At 34.8% G+C, this 24,608-nt stretch overlaps 1 protein-coding gene across 1 annotated transcript in view; it reads right to left on the reverse strand.

The window, feature by feature from the left end:
• LOC106130950 (neurogenic locus Notch protein) overlaps positions 1–24,608 on the reverse strand; it is a 126,829-nt gene that overhangs the window by 44,733 nt on the left and 57,488 nt on the right. The window contains exons 3-4 of the mRNA XM_060954060.1: positions 6,725–7,002; positions 2,620–2,964 (exon numbers count right to left, since the gene is read on the reverse strand). Coding sequence (XP_060810043.1) covers positions 2,620–2,964; positions 6,725–7,002 — 623 coding nt within the window. The remainder of the gene's footprint in view (positions 1–2,619; positions 2,965–6,724; positions 7,003–24,608) is intronic.

Genomic DNA, 24,608 nt, shown 5'->3' on the forward strand with positions numbered 1-24,608 from the left:
TATCTGATAAACTTTAGATTATCCATCACTTATGACAATAATGTGTATATGACGAACGTAACAATTGATTAAATTTTTTGACTATACCAGATCATAATTTCCGTTACCAATATACATTCTATTGTATTATTTATATTTATCAACACAACGTCCTGGTAAAGGGTCAGGGCAAAGGTCGGTCATGTGGAGAGGATGAATGAAAACAGGTTGACTAAGCAGATATACAAGGAGAGTGTGGAGGGAAAGGTCGGAGTGGGAAGACCTAGACGAACGTATCTTGATCAAATTAAGGACGTCCTGGTAAAGGGTCAGGTCAAGAGTACCCGAAACCGCCGAGCTTGCATGAAGAGAGTTATGAATGTGGATGAAGCGAAGGAAATATGCAGAGATCGTGCCAAGTGGAAAGAGGTAGTCTCTGCCTACCCCTCCGGGAAAGAGGCGTGATTTTATGTATGTATGTATGTATCAACACAATGCCAAACAGCTCAATGTGGCCTATCAGTCTTTTCAAGACTGTTGACTCTGTATACCCCGCAAGGGATATAGACGTGATTATATGTATGTATGTATTAAATTTTATCTTTTATTTAAAATACCAATAAGACAAAAATAACCATAATGATGCAAAATCTAATTTTCGCGTACATTTAATTTAACAATAAACATAATTTATAAAATGTTATTATACAAAAATCTTAGTTGTACTCTTTGGAAAATATGATCTAACCTAGATATTAAATGGCAAAGGGAAACATAGCCCGCGGGTCAACAAGCATTTGACGACAGATTTAGAAATAATCGAGCACTGAGACAGCCCGATAAATAAAGGCAGCTATACTCGTATTGGAGTTCAATTATATATAAGTATTAAATGTTCATTTTCTAAATAAATTGACCGGTCTTGTGAAACGGATAAAGGCAAACAGTGCGGCAGACTAGTTGTGGTAACATAATTTAGTTGTATTTGTTGTTTCACCTAATTTGAAGCAATAAGAAGAGCCTAAGAGTGGTTCCCGGCACCAATACAAAAAAGAATATACAAAGAAGAAAATCGTACTAAGGGATAGGCTTTTAAACTTGGGATTCTTTTTTTGGGCGATGGGCTCGCAACTTGTCATTGTCTGAATCTCGATTCTATCATATATTCAAATAGAAGAAGGTGGCCTATCAGGCTTGTCAAGACCGTTGTCTCTGTCCACCCCGCAAAGGATATAGACGTGATTATATGTATGTATGCATGTTTAAAGTTGTCAAATGGCATTTGCACTCACAAATTCAATTCAGAAATATTATTTATAATTTTAACTTTTTGGACGAATATGATAGTCCCTACTACGAAACTTACTTCTCTCAATACTGATTGTCTGACAATTTAAAATCAAAACGATACCACATCGTATGTTCCGCGTAACATACACTGCCATGAATGCAATCTATACTAATATTATAAAGCTGAAGAGTTTGTTTGTTTGTTTGAATGCGCTAATTTCAGGAACTAATGGATCGAATTGAAAATTCTCTTTGCGTTGAATAGACCATTTATCGAGGAAGGCTTTAGGCTATATTACATCACACTGCAACTATTAGGTACGAAGAAGTAATGGAAAATGTGATGAAAACGGGGAATATTATTCCTCCTTGAGGGCTTCAATGATGCCCAAAATAACTATTCCACGCGGACGAAGTTGCGGGCACAGCTAGTATTTCAATAAAGTATGGTTTAATGATCCGTATGACTGTTTATGCAACAACCCAACCCGATTAAGAAATCCTTGTTTAAAAGGAAACTTGTCCGAAGGTATATTAATGGCATGATCATAGCTATATCAAAGTCATATGATTGAAATGATATATTAAATCCAAAACGGTAGTCGGCATTATTCATTGATTTCCGTTATGCCTTTATTGTTTTGTTTTTTTTTTATATCTCCTTTGTCATTTAGAGCCGATAAAAAATAATATCCATAAATTGTATGCTACTCAATGTTATTTTAATACTTTAATTATTGGCAGTTTTTTTGCTTATGTACAAAAAGTGATTAACATACTCGTACTTGCATACAAACATGGCTAAGGTAAGATACCTAATAACACACAGGCCATATAGGTATTCACATAGACTTTGAAATTAATTAGACCTATTGATTTTCACTATTAGTATCCAGAAGATTTGGACATTCCCATGAAACTGCAGCCACGGACAAATACCAGTCCCTCATAATTTGCCTTCTAAAAACATCCTAATTTATCGTATCACCCAATCAATATTTTTTTTTTTAAACGGGACAAATTACACTGATTGAGTTGGCCTCGAAGTAAGTTCGAAACTTATCGTTGAGTTAGTATCTCGTAGATACTAACTCAACGATACTATATTTTATAATAAATACTTATATAGATAAACATCCAAGACCCAGGCCAATCAGAAAAAGTTCTTTTCTCATCATGCCCTGACCGGGATTCGAACCCGGGACCTCCGGTGTCACAGACAAGCGTACTACCTCTGAGCCACAGAGGCCACATTCAAAGTCTTGTATAAGTATAACCCATCATTTCATTGGCCCTGCAACTTTGACACACATGAATCCACTTATAATAAGAATATGAACACGGACTCACCAGTAGGACAATCGCATTTATATCTGAGCTGATCCAGCGGAGTACACTTCCCATCGTGGAGGCACGGCGACGGCTCGCACGGGACATACTCCGCATCACAGTCTCTCCCGGTATATCCAGGTTCGCAGACGCACGTATAAGAACCATGGGTATTAAAGCATCTTCCGTGGTGACAAGGGCCGGCGCCAGTGGAACATTCCACCACGTCTTCAGTGCACCTGTTGCCGGTGAAGCCGGGCGGGCATGCGCAGGAGTAGCCGGCTGCGGTGGTGTTATCGGCTACGCATCGACCCCCGTTTCTGCAAGGTTGGGAGGCGCAGTGGTCTTCGTGGGAGCATTCGGCGCCTGTTGGTGTAAAAAGATGATTTGTTTATTGAAGAATTACACAGTTACTGAAATTGTTATATTTAAACTAATACTTTGATTACTTTTAATGTAGATACATACACTGTAAAAAACAGATTCTACAGAATCGATATTTGGTATTTAGGTATACCTAGTATACAAATATGTATAAGAATAAAGAAGTATCATTTTTGGTCAAAGCAATTGCCTGTTTTAAATTAAATCACCTTTAATTTCAATATGACATATAAAACAAAAACAAGATTAACGTACTCCATAATAGTGCCAAACTATTAATTTCTATCAAGGACGCATGCGTGCATTTTTTCGTTCTTCAGATATAAATTAACATAAACTAGTTGATAGTGAATATAAAGAAAGCTATTAACTTGAGCATAAAAACATTTTTTTTTTATTAATTAATATAATAGTAGGCAGAACAAGTTACAGCAAAATAAATCACATGGTCACTTGGCAAAAATCAAAAGGTTAAAAATTCCTCTAATGTGTATTTCGTGTCGAGTTGATACGTAAAAAGAAATCTCGAGTGTAACAATAACATTTTATTACGTCATTAAATAAATTGAGATGTATACCATAAAATAAAATTTACGCAGGACTTTAAAATAATTAAGAAATAAAGAACTTATTTTATCCTTCCATCATTCAGACTATTTTTTTTTTATTGAATGAGTTATAAACTTTTTAGACGATGTCAATATTAGAGCTGAAAAATTTAGTGGAGCAGTAGTAGTTATCTATACTAATATTATAAAGCTGAAGAGTTTGTTTGAACGCGCTAATCTCAGAAACTAGGTTCGAATTGAAAAATTCTTTTTACTACGCTTTTATTGTGTTTAATAGACCATTCATCGGTTTTAGGCTATTTATCATCACGCTGCAACTATTACGAGCGATGAAATAATGGAAAATGTGACAAAATCGGGGAAAATTATTTCTCCTTGATTTTAATTCAGGTTTAATGATGCCAAAAATAAATATTCCACGCGTACAAAGTCGCGGGCACAGCTAGTAGTATATAAGAACTAACAATAATAAGCATATCTCTAATTATAACGAGCTAATATAATTTCCATTAAGCAATAAGTACATAAGTTTAGTAAATGTGTGTAGCGCAAAAAGGCACAGGTTCGAATCCCACCTCGGCCATGTACCAATGACCATTTTCGAAGTTATGTACATTCAAATTTTTCGAAAAAAAATTTTTCTAAAAAAATTCGTAATTTCGAGAGAAGTTGTAAGCAAATTTACTACACATTAATATAAGACAGATATAATCTAGACGCATAAAAAAGAAATAAAGTTTAAATCAAAATAATACTTAATTAAATGATTTGGCCATAAAATCGTTAATTAACAAGATAAAATTGTACACCCGAATTTCACATTAACTAATTTAATTATATAACGAAAGTTTTATATCTGATTTCACTAAATAATAAAACATTTAACACGTAGTATAACTTTTACAAGTAAGTATAATATTTTCATTTTACTTTGGAATGCAATTTGAACAATCGCCACAACTATTATTACACACAATCAAAATAATATGTACGAAATCATGGAACACACGAATGTCAAATTACTTAAACTGTTACAACAAATTGATGAATTCAGGGACTAAAAATACAACTTTCTCTTAACCCGTTTCTGTTTCTTAAACCATGATTATTACTGTGTTCTAATTCATCGATTAAAATAATAATCATTAAACTAAAAATACAGTTAAAAGAGTAATTTAAGTTGTAAAAGATGAAATCTTACAAATTTCACGTCTGGTTTTTCTTTTAACTAAATCTATCATCCCTTGATTATGACAATATGCAATTTGAGAATTTAAAGATATTATAAAAACAGTCTGATGCTAATGATGCTGTGCTTTGAGTCGACGCGGCATCATTTTAATGTCTCTTACATAACCTTAAATGTGGTTCTCATTTTCCTTACACAATCTGAAATTAGCAGTGAAATTGATAACTGTGGAAACCGCGGTGTAAATCTCAATAATAAAGACAATTTTCTTAAAATTGGTAATGAGATCAAAATAATTAATTTAAATTAGAATAAATAATTACTTCCTAATTAAAAACTTGACCATATTTCTAGATAATTTTTATTCTTAAAAAAAACTATGTATTTTCTATTTGTCCAGGATTTGACAAGCAGTGAAAAGGCATTCGAAATCTCATTAAACTAGCCTCTGTATAGCAACGAATGCCTCTTACAAAGAAATACATTAATCATCTAGAAATTAAGTATTAATGAATTCGCACAGCAACTTGACAAGTCACGTTCGATTATTTCCAAACCTGACTTCCGTAATTAGACCTGGCCATTTCGAGAGGCTGAAGAGGTATCATAAATCGGATAGCCTTAAAAGGGCGTAATTGACAACCATGTTGCATTACAAGCGGCGCGAACGCACTTTTTGTTAACGTCCGTGTACGGTGATACGGCAAAAGAATTTGCTGGAGAAAATGGAAGAAATGATGGACTAAATAAATAATGAATGAAATCGCATGATGATGAAGCTAACTGATCTAACGAATCATGTTTTAGTAAAAATACAGAATCATGCCTTGACATCAGCTGCAAAATTGACAATATACCTAATAAAAAGTTGGATAATATTGTCTGTTAAGAAAATGGAAAAAGAAATGAAAGAAGAAGAAGAAATGGTTAAAGAATGGAAAATGTTTACTTTTCTACACTACTCTCTTTTAAGTAATACGAGTAAGATTCTACAAAGTTAAAGGTATTATGATGACATCTTTTATGTAATAACAATGCAACAAATATAAAATTAAGCCTATCAAACTATTACTACGGGAAATATGTTCTTAATAAGCAATTACGTACAAGATCGTCTCGTGGGAGAAATACTATAAAAGTAGCACTTTTACACATCGAAATAGTTACACACGGACATTTCCTTTCTATTCGACAGCAATTTAAGACCAATTACGATTGCTAATTTAGCCGCGGAACACAAAAAATTGAAAGTTTATTAATTGAACAGCCCACAAACAAAACCTGTCAGCAAATTTTGGTATTTTTGGCGATACACGAACGATCTTTATAGAATTAACAACTCTGTTCACAATTAAATACAGTCTGAATTTGAATGCGGTTATAGCGGAAACGACAAAGGAAATGCCTAACTTGTGGACCACTTTCCAAAAATCATTGACAGTGTTTCTGGTTTGTTTATATATCAAGTCATATTTTATTGATTTTACATTTTTATTGAATTGTTTGACTAGTATTTTTCTTTTAAAACTCTGATTTATTTTAAATTTGTTTTCTTAACTTACTGTCTACTTTCGTATCGTTTATTTAAGCTCAGCGAAATATTAAATCTTAAGTAGATTTGATTAAAATGTAACTAAAGTTAATTATTATTACGATAAAGTTATTTTTAAATGTTTATCTAATACACCTGTTACATGTTACTCATTGGTATTTCCTTCCTCTGCATATAAGTCACAGTTGACCGATACAGTATTAATTAATCTATGATTCCTTGTTAAGTCTCAAACAGCGGTGATACGGTAATATTTCTCAGACAGCATATTAGCAAAACCGGTATTGTTGAGCTACGCTATTTATGTATTATAACCATTGCAATATAAGGTAGAGATATTTTAATTTGAATACTTATAACAAAATCTACATCACCACTTTAACATTCAATTGATATAATCAAAGCTACACATAAAACAGAACCACAACTAACCTGTATACCCAGGAGGGCAGTCACACTCAAACGTATCCAGCGATGTCAACCGACACGTGGCTCCATTCAAACACGGCGCTGAATCGCACGCAGCAGGCACCCTGATTTCGCAGAGAGAAGCGCTGAAGCCGAGAGGACAGTCGCAGGCGAAGGAGGGAGGGCCTCCACCAGCACCGGGCCTGACCCGGCAAGTACCGCCGTTCTGACATCGGGGACTGGACTCGCTGTGGCAAGGGTTGAGGTGCTGGCAGAACTCGCCGGCGTATCGGGAGGTGCAGCTGGAACAAAAGAAGATCTGGTTAGTGTTGGGAACTTACTTGGTCTAAACTAGTCTTTAGAGAGCAATGGTGCCAATATACAATACGGTGGTGAAATTAATGATATTTTGCTCCAACTTATTTGAGACTGAAGAACTGAAAAGCAGACTGAAAAAGATAAAAATTACCAAACTTTGCCTCTGTAGATGACCTTAATAATCTAGCATTAATAAATTCAGCAGCAATCTTTTACTCTCAAGAAACATAGTTACTAACATAGAAGTATTCTGATGTAGGCTTATTGTGTTTGAAATATATCGAGTTTAGGATAACTGTGATACAACATAAAATTCGTAATGCATTGTTGCCTTCAATTGCATTTAAAATAATGACGACAATCATGTAGTTCTTGCAACGTGAATCTGGCATTAAGACGCAGGTGTGGTCGAGGATTATAGCGAATGAGATGGTATAAACCGTCTATTCAGGTTTAACTTTATTAAAATTATTTCATCCTTGGCTAGCCAAAGCGCCGTTGGCGGTCGACTCACAATAGCTCCCGAGTGACTCTGCATATAATTCAACAAACAATGCAAACTCTCTAACGTATAGGTGAGGAACATAAATGGTCAGCTTCGAAGCGATAGTATTCAAAACGGTATTGGTGTCTTAAGCTAAAGTATAATCTTATTATTGGAATAATATTGAACAGAGCATTGTGGCGTCAGTTAAATATATTATGTTGATAATGATATAACTGATTAAGTGGTATTACGGCGAGATTTACATACATTATATTTTTTGTTGAAGTTTGGTTTTTAAAAAGAATAGTTTCTAAAACTCAGCAGAATAGACAAATATTCAAAATTAAATAACTCTGCCTAACGTTCAAAATTAAAAAGCAATAAATTTAAAAATTGCATTACTTTTGTTTGAAATGAGACCTAATTTAAATAAATGCCTGCGGAAAATTGAACTGTACAGCCTTGTAATACAATTCATGTAGCCAGCATTGAACTTAACTGGTGCCTAATAAGAACTAACGTAGGTGAACACAATCGTGCGCCCTGGGTCCCCGTTGACAATAAATAACGCAGATACGTCGCCGACACGACCATGTGACATGCGCCTGCGCCTCTATCGCCTTTGTATAGGTTCAGCTCGGATTTTTCAAATAAGTTTCTAAGATGAAATCTCGGCACGAAAATAATGTTTAAAATATAAAGTTATGTGCAAGGGTTCCCCGAACTTTGGATCTCTACTCTTTCTCGTAGATGTCGTAAGAGACGAATTTAAGAATAAACATTTATTTAATCTAGAATTACCATGTGCCAGCTCCTTCTCCTATCGTGCGGCTTGTAAAGGTCAACTATAGGATGGTTAATAATAATATGGGAGTCTTCTGTTTTCTTTTTTTTTTTGGATGTAAGACTATATAATTAAAAATAAAATACCTCTTTTAAGGCTTTCTCAATAAATAAATAAAAAAAAAACCGCACTGACGCAAATAATGTCTTAACGACACAACAGCATACGTTTGTATAAACTAAAATTTTAATAATATGTTTTTCTTTATTCAAATTCAATAGAAATGTTACAAAACAATTATTCAACAAATAATTCATAAAAATAGAAATTGTTTCGTGGCGTGTTAATATAACTGTCCAAATTGTCATGAATTCATTAAACACACTTAAAATGTAAATAACCTAACAATATTAACATTACAAACAAAAATCGAATGAATTTTAAATCGTGGTAATGTAAAATACAACCGAGAGATCCAATTATAGACCACATGCTGACATCAAGAACCAGCAGTTAGATCGAGGCTGACCGATGAATAATCTATGTAATTATTAACCACTCTTAGTCACAGTATCTCTGATCAATTTAGCAGTTTCCAGTGGGAAAAATCTAGTTAAATCATTAGTATTCTACGTAGGATAACATAAGACACCAAATAATAGATCGCTCACTCCTGACTCGTAATACCACCCACATTTATGTTAATTTTGTCACTTTAATGAATCCAATCTCATTTATCCAACTTGATGGTAAACACTTTATGCTCGGTGGGAAAATAACGCAAATGTTTATTCATGGTGTATTAGAATTATCGAATTAAAAATGGTATTGATTTACCCTCAAATGTAACCTGAGTCAATAAGTTCTTATGTAAACGTAGTTTAGCATAAAATCGTCGTCACTTGGATACGCTTCTTGTTGATATTAACTCTTAGGGACTTTCTGTGTTAGTAACATTTCCTAATGCCAATAATGTGAATGTCAGGTATCTGTTACTTTGATAGATTTAAGTTTTATTTCAAAATCAATCTCTATTTGATCAGCTGGAGAGAATGCTATACGGATATCCAAATCCACCAATCGTACATTTAATGCAATTCAGTCTTAAGAAAAAAAAAACATTCAATTAAAGTTACATAAAAATCAAATAAAATGTGTAAGTTCCATAATATTTGCTACTTTCGATCAATAAATTGCATTCCATCAAATAGCAATGGTTCCGACTCTGCCTTAACATTGCAGCTGCATATGCATTTGACATTCAACTTGGAGCCAACCTGCATATTCAGAGGCGTGGGTGCCTTGGGCAGCCTGTTCCTCACACCTACGCGATGACCTCGGCTGCAGTCAGGGGTAGTTGCTCCGTGTTTATATGGATGACATGTTGAATACAAAATAAACTCAATAGAGTTAAGAACCAAGAACACTGACATCGCTTAAACTTATTAACTTTAGAATTGTCGGATAAGTTAAAGTGTTCAACAGACTATTTGGTAGTTTGATAATATTTGAAGTAAACATAGTAATAACTTAGATTTTTTTTTGAAAAAAGTAACTTATGCTTATATAATATTGTTTACATGATAATTTTTTTTTTATTATTTTGTTATTACATGTTGAATTTAACTATTTATTTATTACGTTTAATTGAAAATGTAGGCAACTTAACGGAAGATAACACCACGGTATTTAGATTATAATCTAAGTACCAAGACAAAGCCTGCAAATAATTATTTGCAGGCTTTGTCTTGGTATACGTCATACGTATTTATAATTATCAAGTCAATTAATATCATCCTATAATAGCCATGTTATGTTCAATGTAATAAATACATATTTGTAAATTATCAGTATGGGCATGTCATGATACTCGTAGGTTTAAACAGACTATTCTAAGATTAAAATACGATTGTAGACATCTTCTTCAATTAATTAAATTTTATATATGAAGACTCAAAAAATCTCGAAGGCCATGTGCAGTTAATAATAAAATTAAAATTATCAGTTTTGAAGCCTTTCCTTGATTGACTTATTCATTGCACGGAAATAGAAGCAAATGAGAACAAACACTGTTTTTTCAATGATGAAAAAATTAAACATGATAATTTAAAAAAATTAAGTCTACAAAATAAAAGTTATATAAATATATAATAATAATACAAATGAGAAAATTCTCGTCATGTCTCACCCTAAGCTGTTAATTTAAAGCAAAACAACGTAAAAAAAGACAACCATGGCTACCTGGGCTCAGATTATCAGCAAAATTATACGGCATGGCATAACAGCGGCTTTGTTCCACGATTAACTACACTTTTCTATAAGCTACATACATATATCTTCATTATAAGAGCGCAATAAATTTATATTGAGACTCTATCTGATCCAATTGCTAATAGAAAAATGAAAAATAATAGACTTAATGATGAAATTTTTTTGCTATTAAGAGCAAGCTTACAAAATTTTCAAAAAAATGTTTCGTAAACATCAGTAACAAATTAAAACTACGAAATAGTTTTAGAACATCTTCAGCATCTTAGAAATTTCTCGGCACAGAATGGCCTCGGACGGATTCTAATTGGGTCCATCTAGATTACGAGTACTTCCAACTTTGCTACTTATTCCTTTGGATCCTCGTTACAAGCATTTGGTTTCTGCCAATAAATTATATGTGCCGACAGAAGATTGTCGTGTCGCGAGCGCAAGAGCGAGCAATAAATAAGTTGGCATGCGACGTAGCAACTGTTCTAAGCCGTGTTGGTAACGCGATACTTTTGCGAACTCAAGCCAATTGTTTCCATAGAATTAACGTTAAAGGTGAAATTGACTCTTTGTTAATTTTATTTATTATAGTCAGTAGTACTAAATATAATACGCTTACTACTAAAGTCTGTCCACCATGAGTGTTGTCAATTGTATTTTTTTAATAATATCAGATTTAATTCAGAAAACATATAAGGTGCGTTGGGGTAACATCGTGAATGGGGGAAGACCGTTTTCTTTGAATATTTACGAAATCATTAGTAATTTTTCTAAACTGACAACATAGCGCTAGATGCCATTTTGTTGTGCACCTTCCCGCAGTCCGCGTCCGTCACTGAGCCGCGTCGTTTGTGTGTCAGTAAAATTTGATTGATCTGGGTTAAATGTCACAAGAAGGCAAGTTAAAGGTCGGATATTTTGCTATTATGGGCTGTATGTTCTGAGCCATAAAATCGATTTTATGTCATTTCCGAACTTACCCCCACTACATCCGATCTTACCCATGGATTTAAAAAAATATTTGTGTACTTTAAACTCTGTTTATGCGGCAATCATTTAGTTTAGCGAGATATCCGCATTTAGATTTGATACTTTGACATTTCATAAACAATTCCCAATTAAACTTAATGTTTTAATTAAAATATAAGTCTAGAAAAAAAAAAACATAAACATGACCTGTCAAACACAACGAAAAACAGTCCGAATTTACCCCAACGCACCTTAGTTCCTTATATCCAAAATTTTCTAAAGTTTTCTTGGGCCGCCTGCCTGAAACTGCTTTGGTATAACATCGATAACTTTAATAATACTTAAAATTTTGCAGCATAAGCTTGCCAAAGAACTCCATACATAAAGATTTTCATTACTAGCTAAGTACTAGGTTGTTGACGTGGATACACATTATATTCGTAGAAGTGCGGGCGCGGCGTGTCGCCGACTATCTGATGCGACTAGCTGACGGCTGCGTGTGTCGCGCATGCGCCAAGCGAGGTATCTTCACGCCACATCACTTTGTCGCTTCTTCGAAGTTGTGAATGGCAATGAAACGTATAAATCAAGAAGATGCATTGGCGAATTACAATTTTCATATTAACATTTAAAACCAATAATTTTGTTGACACTAATTTAATATACATAAGAACTCAAATATTTATCTTTATTATTAAGCAACTTTAAAGAAATGACTACAACAAGTTAGGTCCTCTGTGCTTATACTAAACAAAGAATAATCGGCATAAGGATAGGAACTTGTAGCTTTACAAGCTCGGACAAAGAGGATAGGAACTGGTCCTATAATTTATATTCGTTGTAAAGCAACAATATGGCTGGATAAATAACAGAGGAAATCCAATTATCCACAAGATACATTGGACTGAACTAATTAGCGGAGCGGAATCTATTGTTTACATTTATGGTAATGTCGCAGAAGCTAATGGTTAACTTGAAACTAGACATTTGATGTAAAAAATAAATGATACCGGTGTTCACTGTTCACCCTCGGGAGGAATTCAGAAAATGAACAACACTGCCGTTAGCAAAAAAAAAAAAATATCTTACCGTAACACGTTCTTTTAGTAATTTTAAAATCTAGACGTTACATTAAGTTGACTAGTTCCTGACATCATTAGCGACAGCTTTGCTCATACCACCGTTAGACAAACCCGTATTATAGAAGAGAAAAACGTAATCAATTAAACATTTACTAAGGGTTCTAAGAAACTAGAGGTTTCTGGTATCATCCTGATCAACGGGAAATTTTAAAATTACTAACTTGATGCACACGACGTTGCTCAATTAAGATAAAATATCATGAAAAACAGTTAGTCATTTATTCATTACAAAATATTTTTTTCCTGACAACAAAATAAAACATACCTATCACAAAATTAGACCTAGACACGAAACATAATATCAATGAAGCCACTGAAATAAAGGACAGTCTTAATTGAAGGAAAAGTCAGCCGCAGACCGCAAAGCGAGAGAGAAATAAAAGGCTGGACATAAAACACGACTCCGGTAGCGAGGTAGTGGACATAGCCCATAGCTCATCGAGGCGCGGGTGCGTCCATTCTGCCTGTTCAATAAATACCTCTCCTCATTTTGCTCCTGTTTTACTCTCGGCTTTGTATGCAAATTTTCTGGACGTCTTATTTATTAGACCTTTGCTTTTGAATATGCGTTAATGTAGTATTCCTTTTGAAAATATTTTTACAATGATAATGATGCAAGGATTTTTGGGCATTGCATATATTTTTGTTGTTAAATAAACAAAATAGGGGATACAATTTACTTATAGCTTGCAATAAGTCTATATCGTTCTTTTTTTAAGCTTTTCAACCTCCGAATTTCCTAGACCATGTGTAATATCTATTTACTCGTAGCATAGACACATGACTACTTTTACTTTACTAATCTTAAGTAATAGAAGTCAATTTATATCGAAATCTAATCCCACGAACTTGAACAATACATTTTCTAACAATACTGTAATTAAAGGACAAACAATTAGAGGTGAACAAAGAGTTCAGATACTATCTTGGTCCTTCGAGCTGGACTTCTCACTACCTGTAAATCTTTTAGATAGAGCCCGACACCAGCCGATAAGAAACCACACGACCCAAGTAATTGACGTAAGTAATAAGACAACCAAGGGAATTACTGTAGCTTAGAAAATGTCCTGGGGCATAAAGTAGATAATAAAAATGATAAAGACCCGAGTGGGAGGCTGGCGGAACATTATAGCAGTATAGTAGAAAATAGCATTTGATCAATTTTATCAGGAAATTCTTTATTAACCACTAATGGTGAAATTAAATGATACTTATTTCAAGATAGCTACAGTATATATATTTAAGAAAATGTTTAGCGCCATACCGTACGCCTACCTATTTTGGAAATTTTGTTGAATTTCTTGACACGCAATCTGAATAAATAATAAACATTACAAGAAAATTACTATAATAGTTAAGTTACATAGGAAATAAAAAACTTTAGTATGAAAATACGTAAAGTATTTGTATTGCAAAAAATTTAAGTTATGTATTGTCAATAGGTATTATATTTCATGCTTGAATCACTGAGTAAATCTTTACGTTTAACCTACAAATCTTTAATCTGAGTCACTGAGTTCATATCAAAATCTAGATCAGATTTAAACTGCAAAATTTTGCTATGATGGTCTACTATTGGGCGAGTGAGAGGAGCTCTGTGACCGGCCGCGATCGCAATTTGCCAATGGGCGGGACTCAGGCGCAGGACGGTAGCGGGAGGGGGCAGACACATGATCGCCCACCGCACAATGATAGCTAACTGTAGTTAAATATAACCGACATTACTTTAACCTATTGACCAGTTTATCTGGCCTGATCAGATCCTGATGAGATCCGCTGATATCTGTATTTAACTTTGAATTCTAATATTGAAGATTTGGTATTCGAAGACTTTATTGCTGGACTATTGATAGTCTTTTGTATTAATAAAAGGAAGGAACTACTAAAATAGTCATTATTAGAAGACGAAGACAGCGTTAATAATAAACTAATAGGCTAATTAGTATTGTGTTTTTAGATAAAAGTCTCTCAAGGACGGCACAAAAAACACGACTTGTTATAAAATTTAAAATCAAATCACATTAGTGTGCCGTAGCTTATAGGGTGGTCTCCAACACCTGCCCGCTCTATCAGAAAGGTTACATTAATTGTTAAAAATGTTAACGCCAGTCCAAATTATAATAAAAAGTTGATGATGCGAGATCGTTACAACTCCATCTGAGTTTTCATCAGATGGAATTGTAACAGAGCAGACAGCAAACAAATTTTGAACATTAGATAATAACAAAAGCGATCGTGATCGTGCTTTGTATCTATATCTATCGACAGATCAAAGATCAGGTCAGTACGGAGAACTAAAGAAAGGTAAAAATACTGATTTGTTAAATAATGCACAATACGCGCATGTCACAAGAGCGCACGCGTCGCCGCGCCGTTCCCACGGCGCACGCACACACGCGCGGTGTCCGTGTAGTGACGCGAGCAGCTTGCGCGTCGTCGCTTGCGCACAGAGTAATGTCTTGTGTAAGCACTGTTTACTTTTTATCGAGTATAAACTTGTTGTGTCTATCATCGATTCAACCTTCATTAGTATTTTATTTTACATGTATTCCATTTTCAGTTGTCATGCGTTGAATCGTTTCTACGTCAAATAAATTTAACCTAACATCAAATACTTGGTGTTCCATCATTCATTAATCATGATGATTTCAAAATCTACGATCAATGAAGCCTAATTTGCGTATGAGCGATACCTCTGTCCTCTCACACTAATCTATGGCCCGCACATCAACATCCGCCGTCTATTGAACACTTTGTCAGTATTGGAGGCCTCGATATATCACCTGGACCTGCCCCATGTGTAAATTCTTCCAAAATTTATAATTAAGTCAAGTGTCAATAGCAGTTTATACATTATTATTATTAGTGTGGATTACTTATTTATTCTACTTTTTGTTAATAAGTAGGTTTCAGATCTAATTAGTTGAAAATTGTATAGTTTCACAGTTTTAAATGATACTTCTTATATAAATCAATGCCTATTCTAGAGTGACACTTGTACAATATTTTGGAGTCAGATATATAATATTTTATCGCGGCAGATCACAGTAATATAAGTATATACATACTCGTATTAGTCGATCCAAATCGGACTGTCAAGGTGAAACGGCGGGACATTGTACATTATGAACTCCAAATTGCTGCACAAATTGATGTATTCGACGCCTCACAATAGACGGGGTCACAGAAAGTTGAGATATTGTCAATTTTAATGTTCCTAAAGTTGTTCGATGACTTTCTGTTAGATCGACATCGATCAGATGTTATTATATGTTAAACAATTCTTCTCTCTCCAAATGTGCTCATATAAATTTACTGAAGTTTGCATGCTCATGTTTTTGCTATTTTACACAAAAGCATTATTTCTTCTAAAGATACAGAATTACAAAAAGATTTGATTGATACTGAAGATTTGCTTAGAACTACTATTGAATCAAGCGTCGGCTTTGATTTAACCCATAATGGTGGGAACAGTTGTCCAATAAATGTATCCAATCCTTCCAAAAACTTGTCAGGACATAATGTCGGGCCTTTATGGCCGTGTAACAGCCCAACGTGGCTGGTAGAACATAATGAGTGATAAGGTACGTTTTATTGGTCATTCTCATAGTCCAAGGGTTCATTGTTCTTTAACTCTCTATGTCGTGGGATAGTAACATGAAGTTTAATTTTTGATAATAAACTATATCTGTTCATCTTAAGTGTTTTTGCGCACAAGTGATTCTTTACCTTATAATTATGAGCTATGAGTTACATAATTTTTAAGTGTTACAAGTTTGAAATGTCAATAATCAAAAATTTTATTGCCAGTATTTTTATGAGGTTCAACCTCACTTTCTTCATCAAAGGTGAGTACGAACGTGTTGTAATGGCGTATCAAAGGGCGATTATCTTCGAGCTATTCATTGGGCCCTCGGTATTGTGCCAGGGGTTCGTTTCCCGACAATATGACATTATCTACGCCCCGGATCGGGTTACTGCACACGTGCAAACGCCCGCGCATCCCTGTGTCTGCGCAGCCATTTTGAAATTGTATTTTGAAAACGAATTTTGTGTATTTTATCAATTTTTGTTACTTTATTGTGGTACAAGATGGATTTACTGAATTCAAAAGCATCTCCCATGCAAATGAGTATCATTAACATAACATCGGTACATAGATAGTCCCAAAGTTGCCCTCTGCCTGAGTCTAGTTCTAAGTTTTATGATATTTAAATAATTTATTTCCGAAGATTAACACCCAAAAAACGACTCGAAGAACAGCAAGAACCCAAGTCGAGTCACTAGTAGATTATACATAAATATAGAAAACAGAAAGAATGACTTTGCAATTAGAACTCAATTTCACAGAATGTACTGAATGCAAACTGTTCTGCCCAAACGAAACGTGAAGATTAATAAGATCACTTTAACGACTCACAGAATCAGCGTTGATGCCTGTAACAGCCCGCAGGGTCCGATGGAGAGATAACATAATGCTTTACACTTGCGATGGCTAAGTGTAGAACAGGGCTAATTTATTATGCGTCCTCTTAAATGAATTGCTAATTGAGCTTGACCGTGTAATGTGGCTGCATTTTACCTCTTTTTTTTACAGTTTTATTTTACTGAGTGCCGTGTGGTTCCCGGCACCAATGCTAAAAAGGATAGGACCACTCTATCTCTTTCCCATGGATGTAACGTAAAAGGCGACTAAGGGATAGGCTTACAAACTTGGGATTCTTTTTTTAGGCGATGGGTCAGCAACCTGTCACTATTTGAATCGCAATTCTATCATTAAGCCAAATAGCTGAACGTGGCCATTCAGTCTTTTCAAGACTATTGGCTCTGTCTACCCGGCAAGGGATATATACGTGACTATATGTATGTATTTATTATTTTACTGGAATCTCTAAAATTTTTCCATCAACAATTTTAACAATTTTTAAATTATCCAAACACTAGTTCGTATAATAATTTACAAATGAATTAATAAATATCGATTGCTATCGTCTTTAATCGAAATCTGATACCAATAATATGTAACGCATCACAATAAGGGAACTGGTTTCATCCCACAACGATATCGCGGGCCATCATCTCCATAAATATTACGATGGGCGTGATCCTGTCATGTTGCACTTAAAACGATGAATAGGTAACTAACATTTTTTCTTTAGTTTTTTAATTATACTGTTGGCGCCGAGTCATCAGTGTTGAAATTGCGACGTAAAAATTAGATGTTATTATTAAATATTTTTTATATTTAATAATAACATCTAATATTATTAAATATTAAAAAAAAAAATATTTATATATATTACTTTCACAAAAAAGAAACTGATCAAGAGTTTTTTTTTTATTACATAGCGTAAAAACTACAATTTAAATTATAGCGAACTACCAACTATGCCGCTCTTCTTAACAGGGCAATCTCTAACTTTCAATCAAAGTGTCGATATCGGCGTCATTAGATACATACATATATACATATGGTCACGTCTATATCCCTTGCGGGGTAGACAGAGCCAACAGTCTTGAAAAGACTGAATGGCCACGTTCAGCTATTTCGCTTAATGATAGAATTGAGATTCAAATAGTGACAGGTTGCTAGCCCATCGCCTAAAAGAAGAAACCCAAGTTTGTAAGCCTATTCTTTAGTCGCCTTTTACGACATCCATGGGAAAGAGATGGAGTGGTCCTATTCTTTTTTGTATTGGTGCCGGGAACCACACGGCGTCATTAGATGATAGAAATTTTAAAAGTTCAACTAATGTAAGTATAGAACTAATCCTGATAATTGTGCGGCAAACGTACGCGTCGACTGCGGCGGCTCTTAGCCCATAAATCTGAGAGGCAACCCAAAGGACGTACAGCCCTTTATTATAGCGAGACATGATTGGCCCGGGGCACTCGCCAACAAAACGAATGCACGCTTAGTAACGAGCGCGACTGCTCCGCGACTTCACTTTCAAACTTTTTTACTTGTTGGGCGCTATCGTGGTTAATGCTTTAGTTTGAAGGTTCAACGTATCAGCACAAGGTCGTGGCTTAACCAAATAACGGATACACGAGTTATGCGAACACATACATACATAAAATCACGCCTCTTTCCCGGAGGGGTAGGCAGAGACTACCTCTTTCCACTTGCCACGATCTCTGCATATTTCCTTCGCTTCATCCACATTCATGACTCTCTTCATGCAAGCTCGGCGGTTTCGGGTACTTTTGACCTGACCCTCTACCAGGACGTCCTTATGCGAACACAAAACACTTAAATAATTGTTGCTTTGGAATCGAGACGTGGCACTCGGATTGTAAGCGACTTGCTGCGTAGAATACTGATGAGCCGGCAACACGCAATTGACATATCATCAAATAATGCCAAATACGTTTCGGGTTATCCCAGCCTGAGAATCTAACATTGTTATTACATCTTGGCGATGTTGATAAAATACCTTATAAACCACAATGTTCACGTTCCGAAGAGTCACGGACGAAAACAATCGGATTCACATCAAACGCACCGTCAATCATGAAGTCACCTGAGAGCGAGAGCACGACTGCAGAACTCAACAGACGAACAAAACACAAGCGGACATGACATCCGGGTGCGAGTTCAGCTATCACAATGCGAATCAAAATGGAAACATTCACGGACGCCGCTTAATCCAACATTGTTATAAAGTCGATCAATACAGTTGGAATAACCACGACCGAGGTCGGGTCATCTTGCTAAACGGCGCCACAACTCGGATGTTACTGGGCTTTTACCCATACGACGAAAGAACACACGTAAGTAACTCAGTCATAACCAGTTTCATCCGACTCTGGACCGTATTCCGCTGACTTGATGATCCTATAAGGCTGACTTTATTGGCCATGCCGTGACTCATGCAAACTTTGTTTTAATGAGGTTAAAGTCAATAAACCTCCGCTATGTTTTTTGTAACATCTTCATGTCTGAAGTACGTTGCAGTTGATAGCAGAACTCGTTTTGATAAAACTTGATGTAAATGCCCGTAACTCTTTAACAGATGTAAATATAGAGGCATATGTAGTTATCTAGAACAAATATGCCATTGCCATTTGTCTTCATAGTTAGTACAAAAAAAAAACGATCTATTTTCAAATCAGTGTTTTCTGTTGTCTGATGAACATAGTTGCGATTTGATCATTATAGGCTTTAAATGTCAACTCAACAAGTTTTATCTATATAAAGGATATCAATATAATTTTATCTATATAAATTATAATTAATATTATGAATACTGGTGTAAATTTGACCGAAAAATATAAACTTGAAATACCTACCTAATGTCATTTAATTGTGCAGGGACAATTGTAGAAACTTTAATTACCAAAAAAAAAAGATTGTAGCTTCAAGAGTAAAAGGCTAGAATTAAATCGTACTAGTTCTTATGATACATGGGGACCGCGGTCGCACGCCGGCTCCGATCTTTGCTCCAGATCTAAAGTCGTGGCCGCGCCGCTCAAGCATTATATGCAAATACTAAGACCATTCTCTAAAGCTGCAAGTTGTGGACGCAAGCGATAGCGCGGTTTGGCTATTGACCAGTGTCGTGTTCGTGACCAAATTTGTTTGAGATGTAATCACCATCTTTCAAAATGCAAACGAAATTGGCAAGGTAATAGTTGACAGTACTAAACTCTTAAAGAAGTATGAAAAGGAAAATCTCAAGAAAGAAGTGAGTCCGTGACTTGAGGCGCATCAAAATGTTGTTTTAATAAATAACAATTGAGCAACACATGTCACCCGTTGTAGCGATGAGCGTGTCGGAGACGTTAAACTGGTGAAATTAAATGCTGCATGAATTTGTCCTGATTCAGAACCATTGAGCAATCTGTTTATGTATGTGAGAGACACCGAAAGATTTGCTTGAAATATCCGCAACTTTGTTTTCATGGAAATATTAATAATACATACTGGTCACTAATGATTCCAGAGTTAGAGTAGTTTTTTGTAGCTAAGTCACCCTGACTTAGCTACAAAAAACTAATGCCAGGATGATAATCACACTAATCACTATCACACAATGTAAAAATGTTGAAGAAGCAAAGACAAAATCGCGGAGCGTTCAACTGGTCATTTTGCAACAGCAAACAATAGAGCCGCGTATTAATTTAATAGGATTTGAACGGTATCGAAATGGAACGAAACTACGCAGCAGTTACATCGAGTTTGTGGGAAAGAGTCGGGTCCCGCATGGGAGCCCCTCGGGCTGGCATTCCCTCTGTGGCCTCGTGTCCGCGCCGATCGCCCCGGGCTACTATTCCGACCTGACCATAACCACCGGTTCAATTCAACTCGAAGTATTCTAGAAATAAATTAGGTTTACAAATGTATTTGTCTTTGTCATCTTTTTTAATACTGCATACATTATTGTCAAGTTATAAAATACTTTAATGTGATTGATATAAATAATAATTGTATCTAATAATCATCTGAACTGATTTTTCTTTTTTTGGCTTAAAAAAGACCAATTTATCAATTCTTGTTGCAAGTTTTGGTTCAGATTCATAAATTACAGCATGACATCTTAAAAAACGCAATCACTCAATTTTAATTGATGTTCTAATAATTTCTTTCCACTTCTGGTAGGGGCTCCGTGGAACTAAAACGAACAATTGCATGGGCGTGCTGAGCCACTTTTCACTTAACGTAGACACAACAGTAAACTAACGGCTAGTTACGTTTGTCTGCCTCTGGCCTCTAATAATAGGATAACTTCTCTCAGAAGCTAAATTAGCTATGCAACCTTAAAATGTCAATTTTGCAACAATTTTCAAATTGAATAATGTGAACATAGTTATAATGACAAATATGATATACGGAATCATTACCTATTTAGTTAAACTTAAAAACAAAAACAAAACCTTAAAATAGTTAAGTAAAGTGGAAATCATCAATATTTAAATTGTGTATGAGGATGAAACAGGATTTAAATAAAGCCATAACAAAATTGCTGACAAGCATGTCTGGTCCAGATGAATAGGACTCGCTGAATGTGACCATTCATTACGTATTAAAATATGCTATTTCAGAACTATAGGAATAGCAATGAAACATACATAATGCATAGACTCACATAATATGAATCGTGAACGAGATTTTGAGCTTTGTATCTCTTATCGATTGCGAATTGAGACGTTGAAGTAAAATACATGAAACATTTTTTCTTCTTTAAAACAAACTTATCTTCTAACTTATATTCTTTAAAAGAGAAATCGCACAAAATACAAATAAAAATGAAGCATATAAAGTAACTTAGGTTAGTTAAATATATCCTATTGAAGAGATAAATACTACAAAAGGCCAAACCTATTTTTTTTCTTAACAAACTGATTTTTATGATGAATGAAATTATAATTTTGATAAGCTTAATAATATTGTCAGACAATCGGTCAATCAAAAACAAAAAAATGTATAACGTAGAAGTATAATAAAACTTATTATCATTTCTTGTGCTTCAATCTTCAATCTCTCAAGAATTTAGACATGATAATTAGTAACGCCATTTTGAACTTCAATTTGGACAGGATCTACAAAATGTTCTTAATCATCGAATATATCTTAGACATCTAAATTGATAACTCTGTCTGATGCCTAAAAGGTGCTCGCGCGTCATATTATGCCATTATCTCTGATATCATCTACACGTAGCCGTAACCTCGGCATTAGGTGCGCGTGCTTGTTGGTTCACGATGGGATGCACTAAAGTATAGATGATGCTGAGTAATATGGAGTATCAATTGATTTACATGTTTAAAAGTGCAATTCTTCATACCAAGTATTTGAAATGTGTTAAAGACAATAAGAGTCTAAGTAAATACAATGTGATCTTTTGACTTTATGAATTCTATTTAATAACTTTTATCAGCATTACCAGCTACTACCACTACTTCTACAACTTCTACTCACGACGCTTGTAATATTTCCCAAACATTAGGCGTCATCTCTTGAAATAAGTAGTTAACATTTTTACAACGTAAACTACCAATTTTTACAACTATATTTTAATTGAATCTCTCACCTACACTCTAATTAGATACATAAAGATCCTGACCGCTCATTATAATGACAGAGGCAGCTTGTCGGGCACACCTGCTTTGATCTCCCGATCTCTTAATAAAATGTAAACGCCTTATGATTCACTCAACTTTGGACTCTATTAGCCAGGATTTTCTTATGATTATAAATATTGATTGACTCATCAGTGATATCAACAAGTTTTTACATAAACTGCAAATAGATTGAGACTGTTACAGAAACAATACAGATATTCTATCTGTGGTTATATTAATCAAACTCATATCACGATACACTGGTCTACTGGTGATGCAACAACTAGGTATGCAAATTGTCTGAGCAAGAAGAGGGTCAACGTCCGGCGTGTTTGCGCATGCGCAGCATCCGTCGCGACGACGTGCCCCTATTGGACGAATCGATTCGTAACGTACTCGATAAGGTCAATGTCGATACGGCTTTGGCATTTCGAATACGAAAGCAAATAATTGTTTAAGATATTTTCAGGCCGTGTGGTTCCCGGCACCAATACAAAAATGAATAGGACCACTCCATCTCTTTCCCATGTATCTAGTAAAAGGCGACTAAGTGATAGGCTTACAAACTTGGGATTCTTTTTTAGGCGATGGACTAGCAACCTGTCACTATTTGAATCTCAATTCAATCATTAAGCCAAACAGCTGAACGTGACCATTCAGTCCATTCAAGACTGTTGGCTCTGTCTACCCCGCAAGGGATATAGACGTGACCATATATATGTATTTTCAGGCGTTGGTACATCATAATAAGTCTTTAAGTAAATTAATCAGAAGATTTTATTTATTTGTTGTTTAATCTTCACCATCCCTACTCATCATCTCATTGTAATACTAGTTTCAATTTTTAGATTTCCATACATTCAAATGAGGATTTATGGAACCGGCCTATCTTGAAGATCGCTCCATAACAAAAATCGCTTCATATATCTCGCGCGGTTCAATTTGTTCAAAAAACAAGTTTTTCATCAGCAATAAAATCTGTTAATGGATCAACATCAATAAAGCGGCTAACAAAAAGAGACCATATTCAAATTTCTTTACAGCACCCCGTCTTTAAATTATTGTGATCAGACGAAATAGTTTTAATGACTTCATAATATTTTATAGTATCTATTGAAAATGTACTCAAATGACAAGAAATACCACTCTGATGAATGGTCTTCATCGTTCTTCTCCCATAAGTTATTTATTTAGAAAGTATCAGTTTTAAGGTTAGTATCTTAACCATATTTTTGTTAACTGAAATAAAGAAAGTTGGTAACTGATTGAAAATAATTCTATATTTATATTCATACATACATATAATCACGTCTATATCCCTTGCGGGGTAGACAGAGCCGACAGTCTTAAAAAGACCAATTGGCCACGTTCAGCTGCTTAGCTTAATGATAGAATTGAGATTCAAATAGTGACAGGTTGCTAGCCTATCGCCTAAAAGAAGAATTCTCATTATACATATATATGTATATACCTACTAGGTAGGTACTAGGTATATACCTACATACATATAATCACGTCTATATTCCTAAAGCTATAAGAAGAATCCCAAGTTTATAAGCCTATCCCTAAGTCGCCTTTTACGACATCCATGGGAAAGAGATAGAGTGGTCCTATTCTTTTTCCTGTTGGTGCCGGGAACCACATTTATATTCTGTACCATTTATTATTATTTAACTATTTTGTACTTAAATATGACATAAAAAAAATTATAATCTGAGTTTAAAATTGTTAGCACCTCTTATAGACAAATAAAGTTCAAAAGTTGTTCTGTCGTATTGTGATATAATGATAATACATAATGCCTTTTTTTTCCTCTCACACAAATGCACGGGTTTATTCAAATGAAGCAGGTAATCGGTCAATGGTACCGAATTACCGCTTTAT

Source organism: Amyelois transitella, chromosome 4 (assembly GCF_032362555.1).
Source record: "Amyelois transitella isolate CPQ chromosome 4, ilAmyTran1.1, whole genome shotgun sequence".
In the NCBI taxonomy this organism is placed as follows: Eukaryota; Metazoa; Arthropoda; class Insecta; order Lepidoptera; family Pyralidae; genus Amyelois; species Amyelois transitella.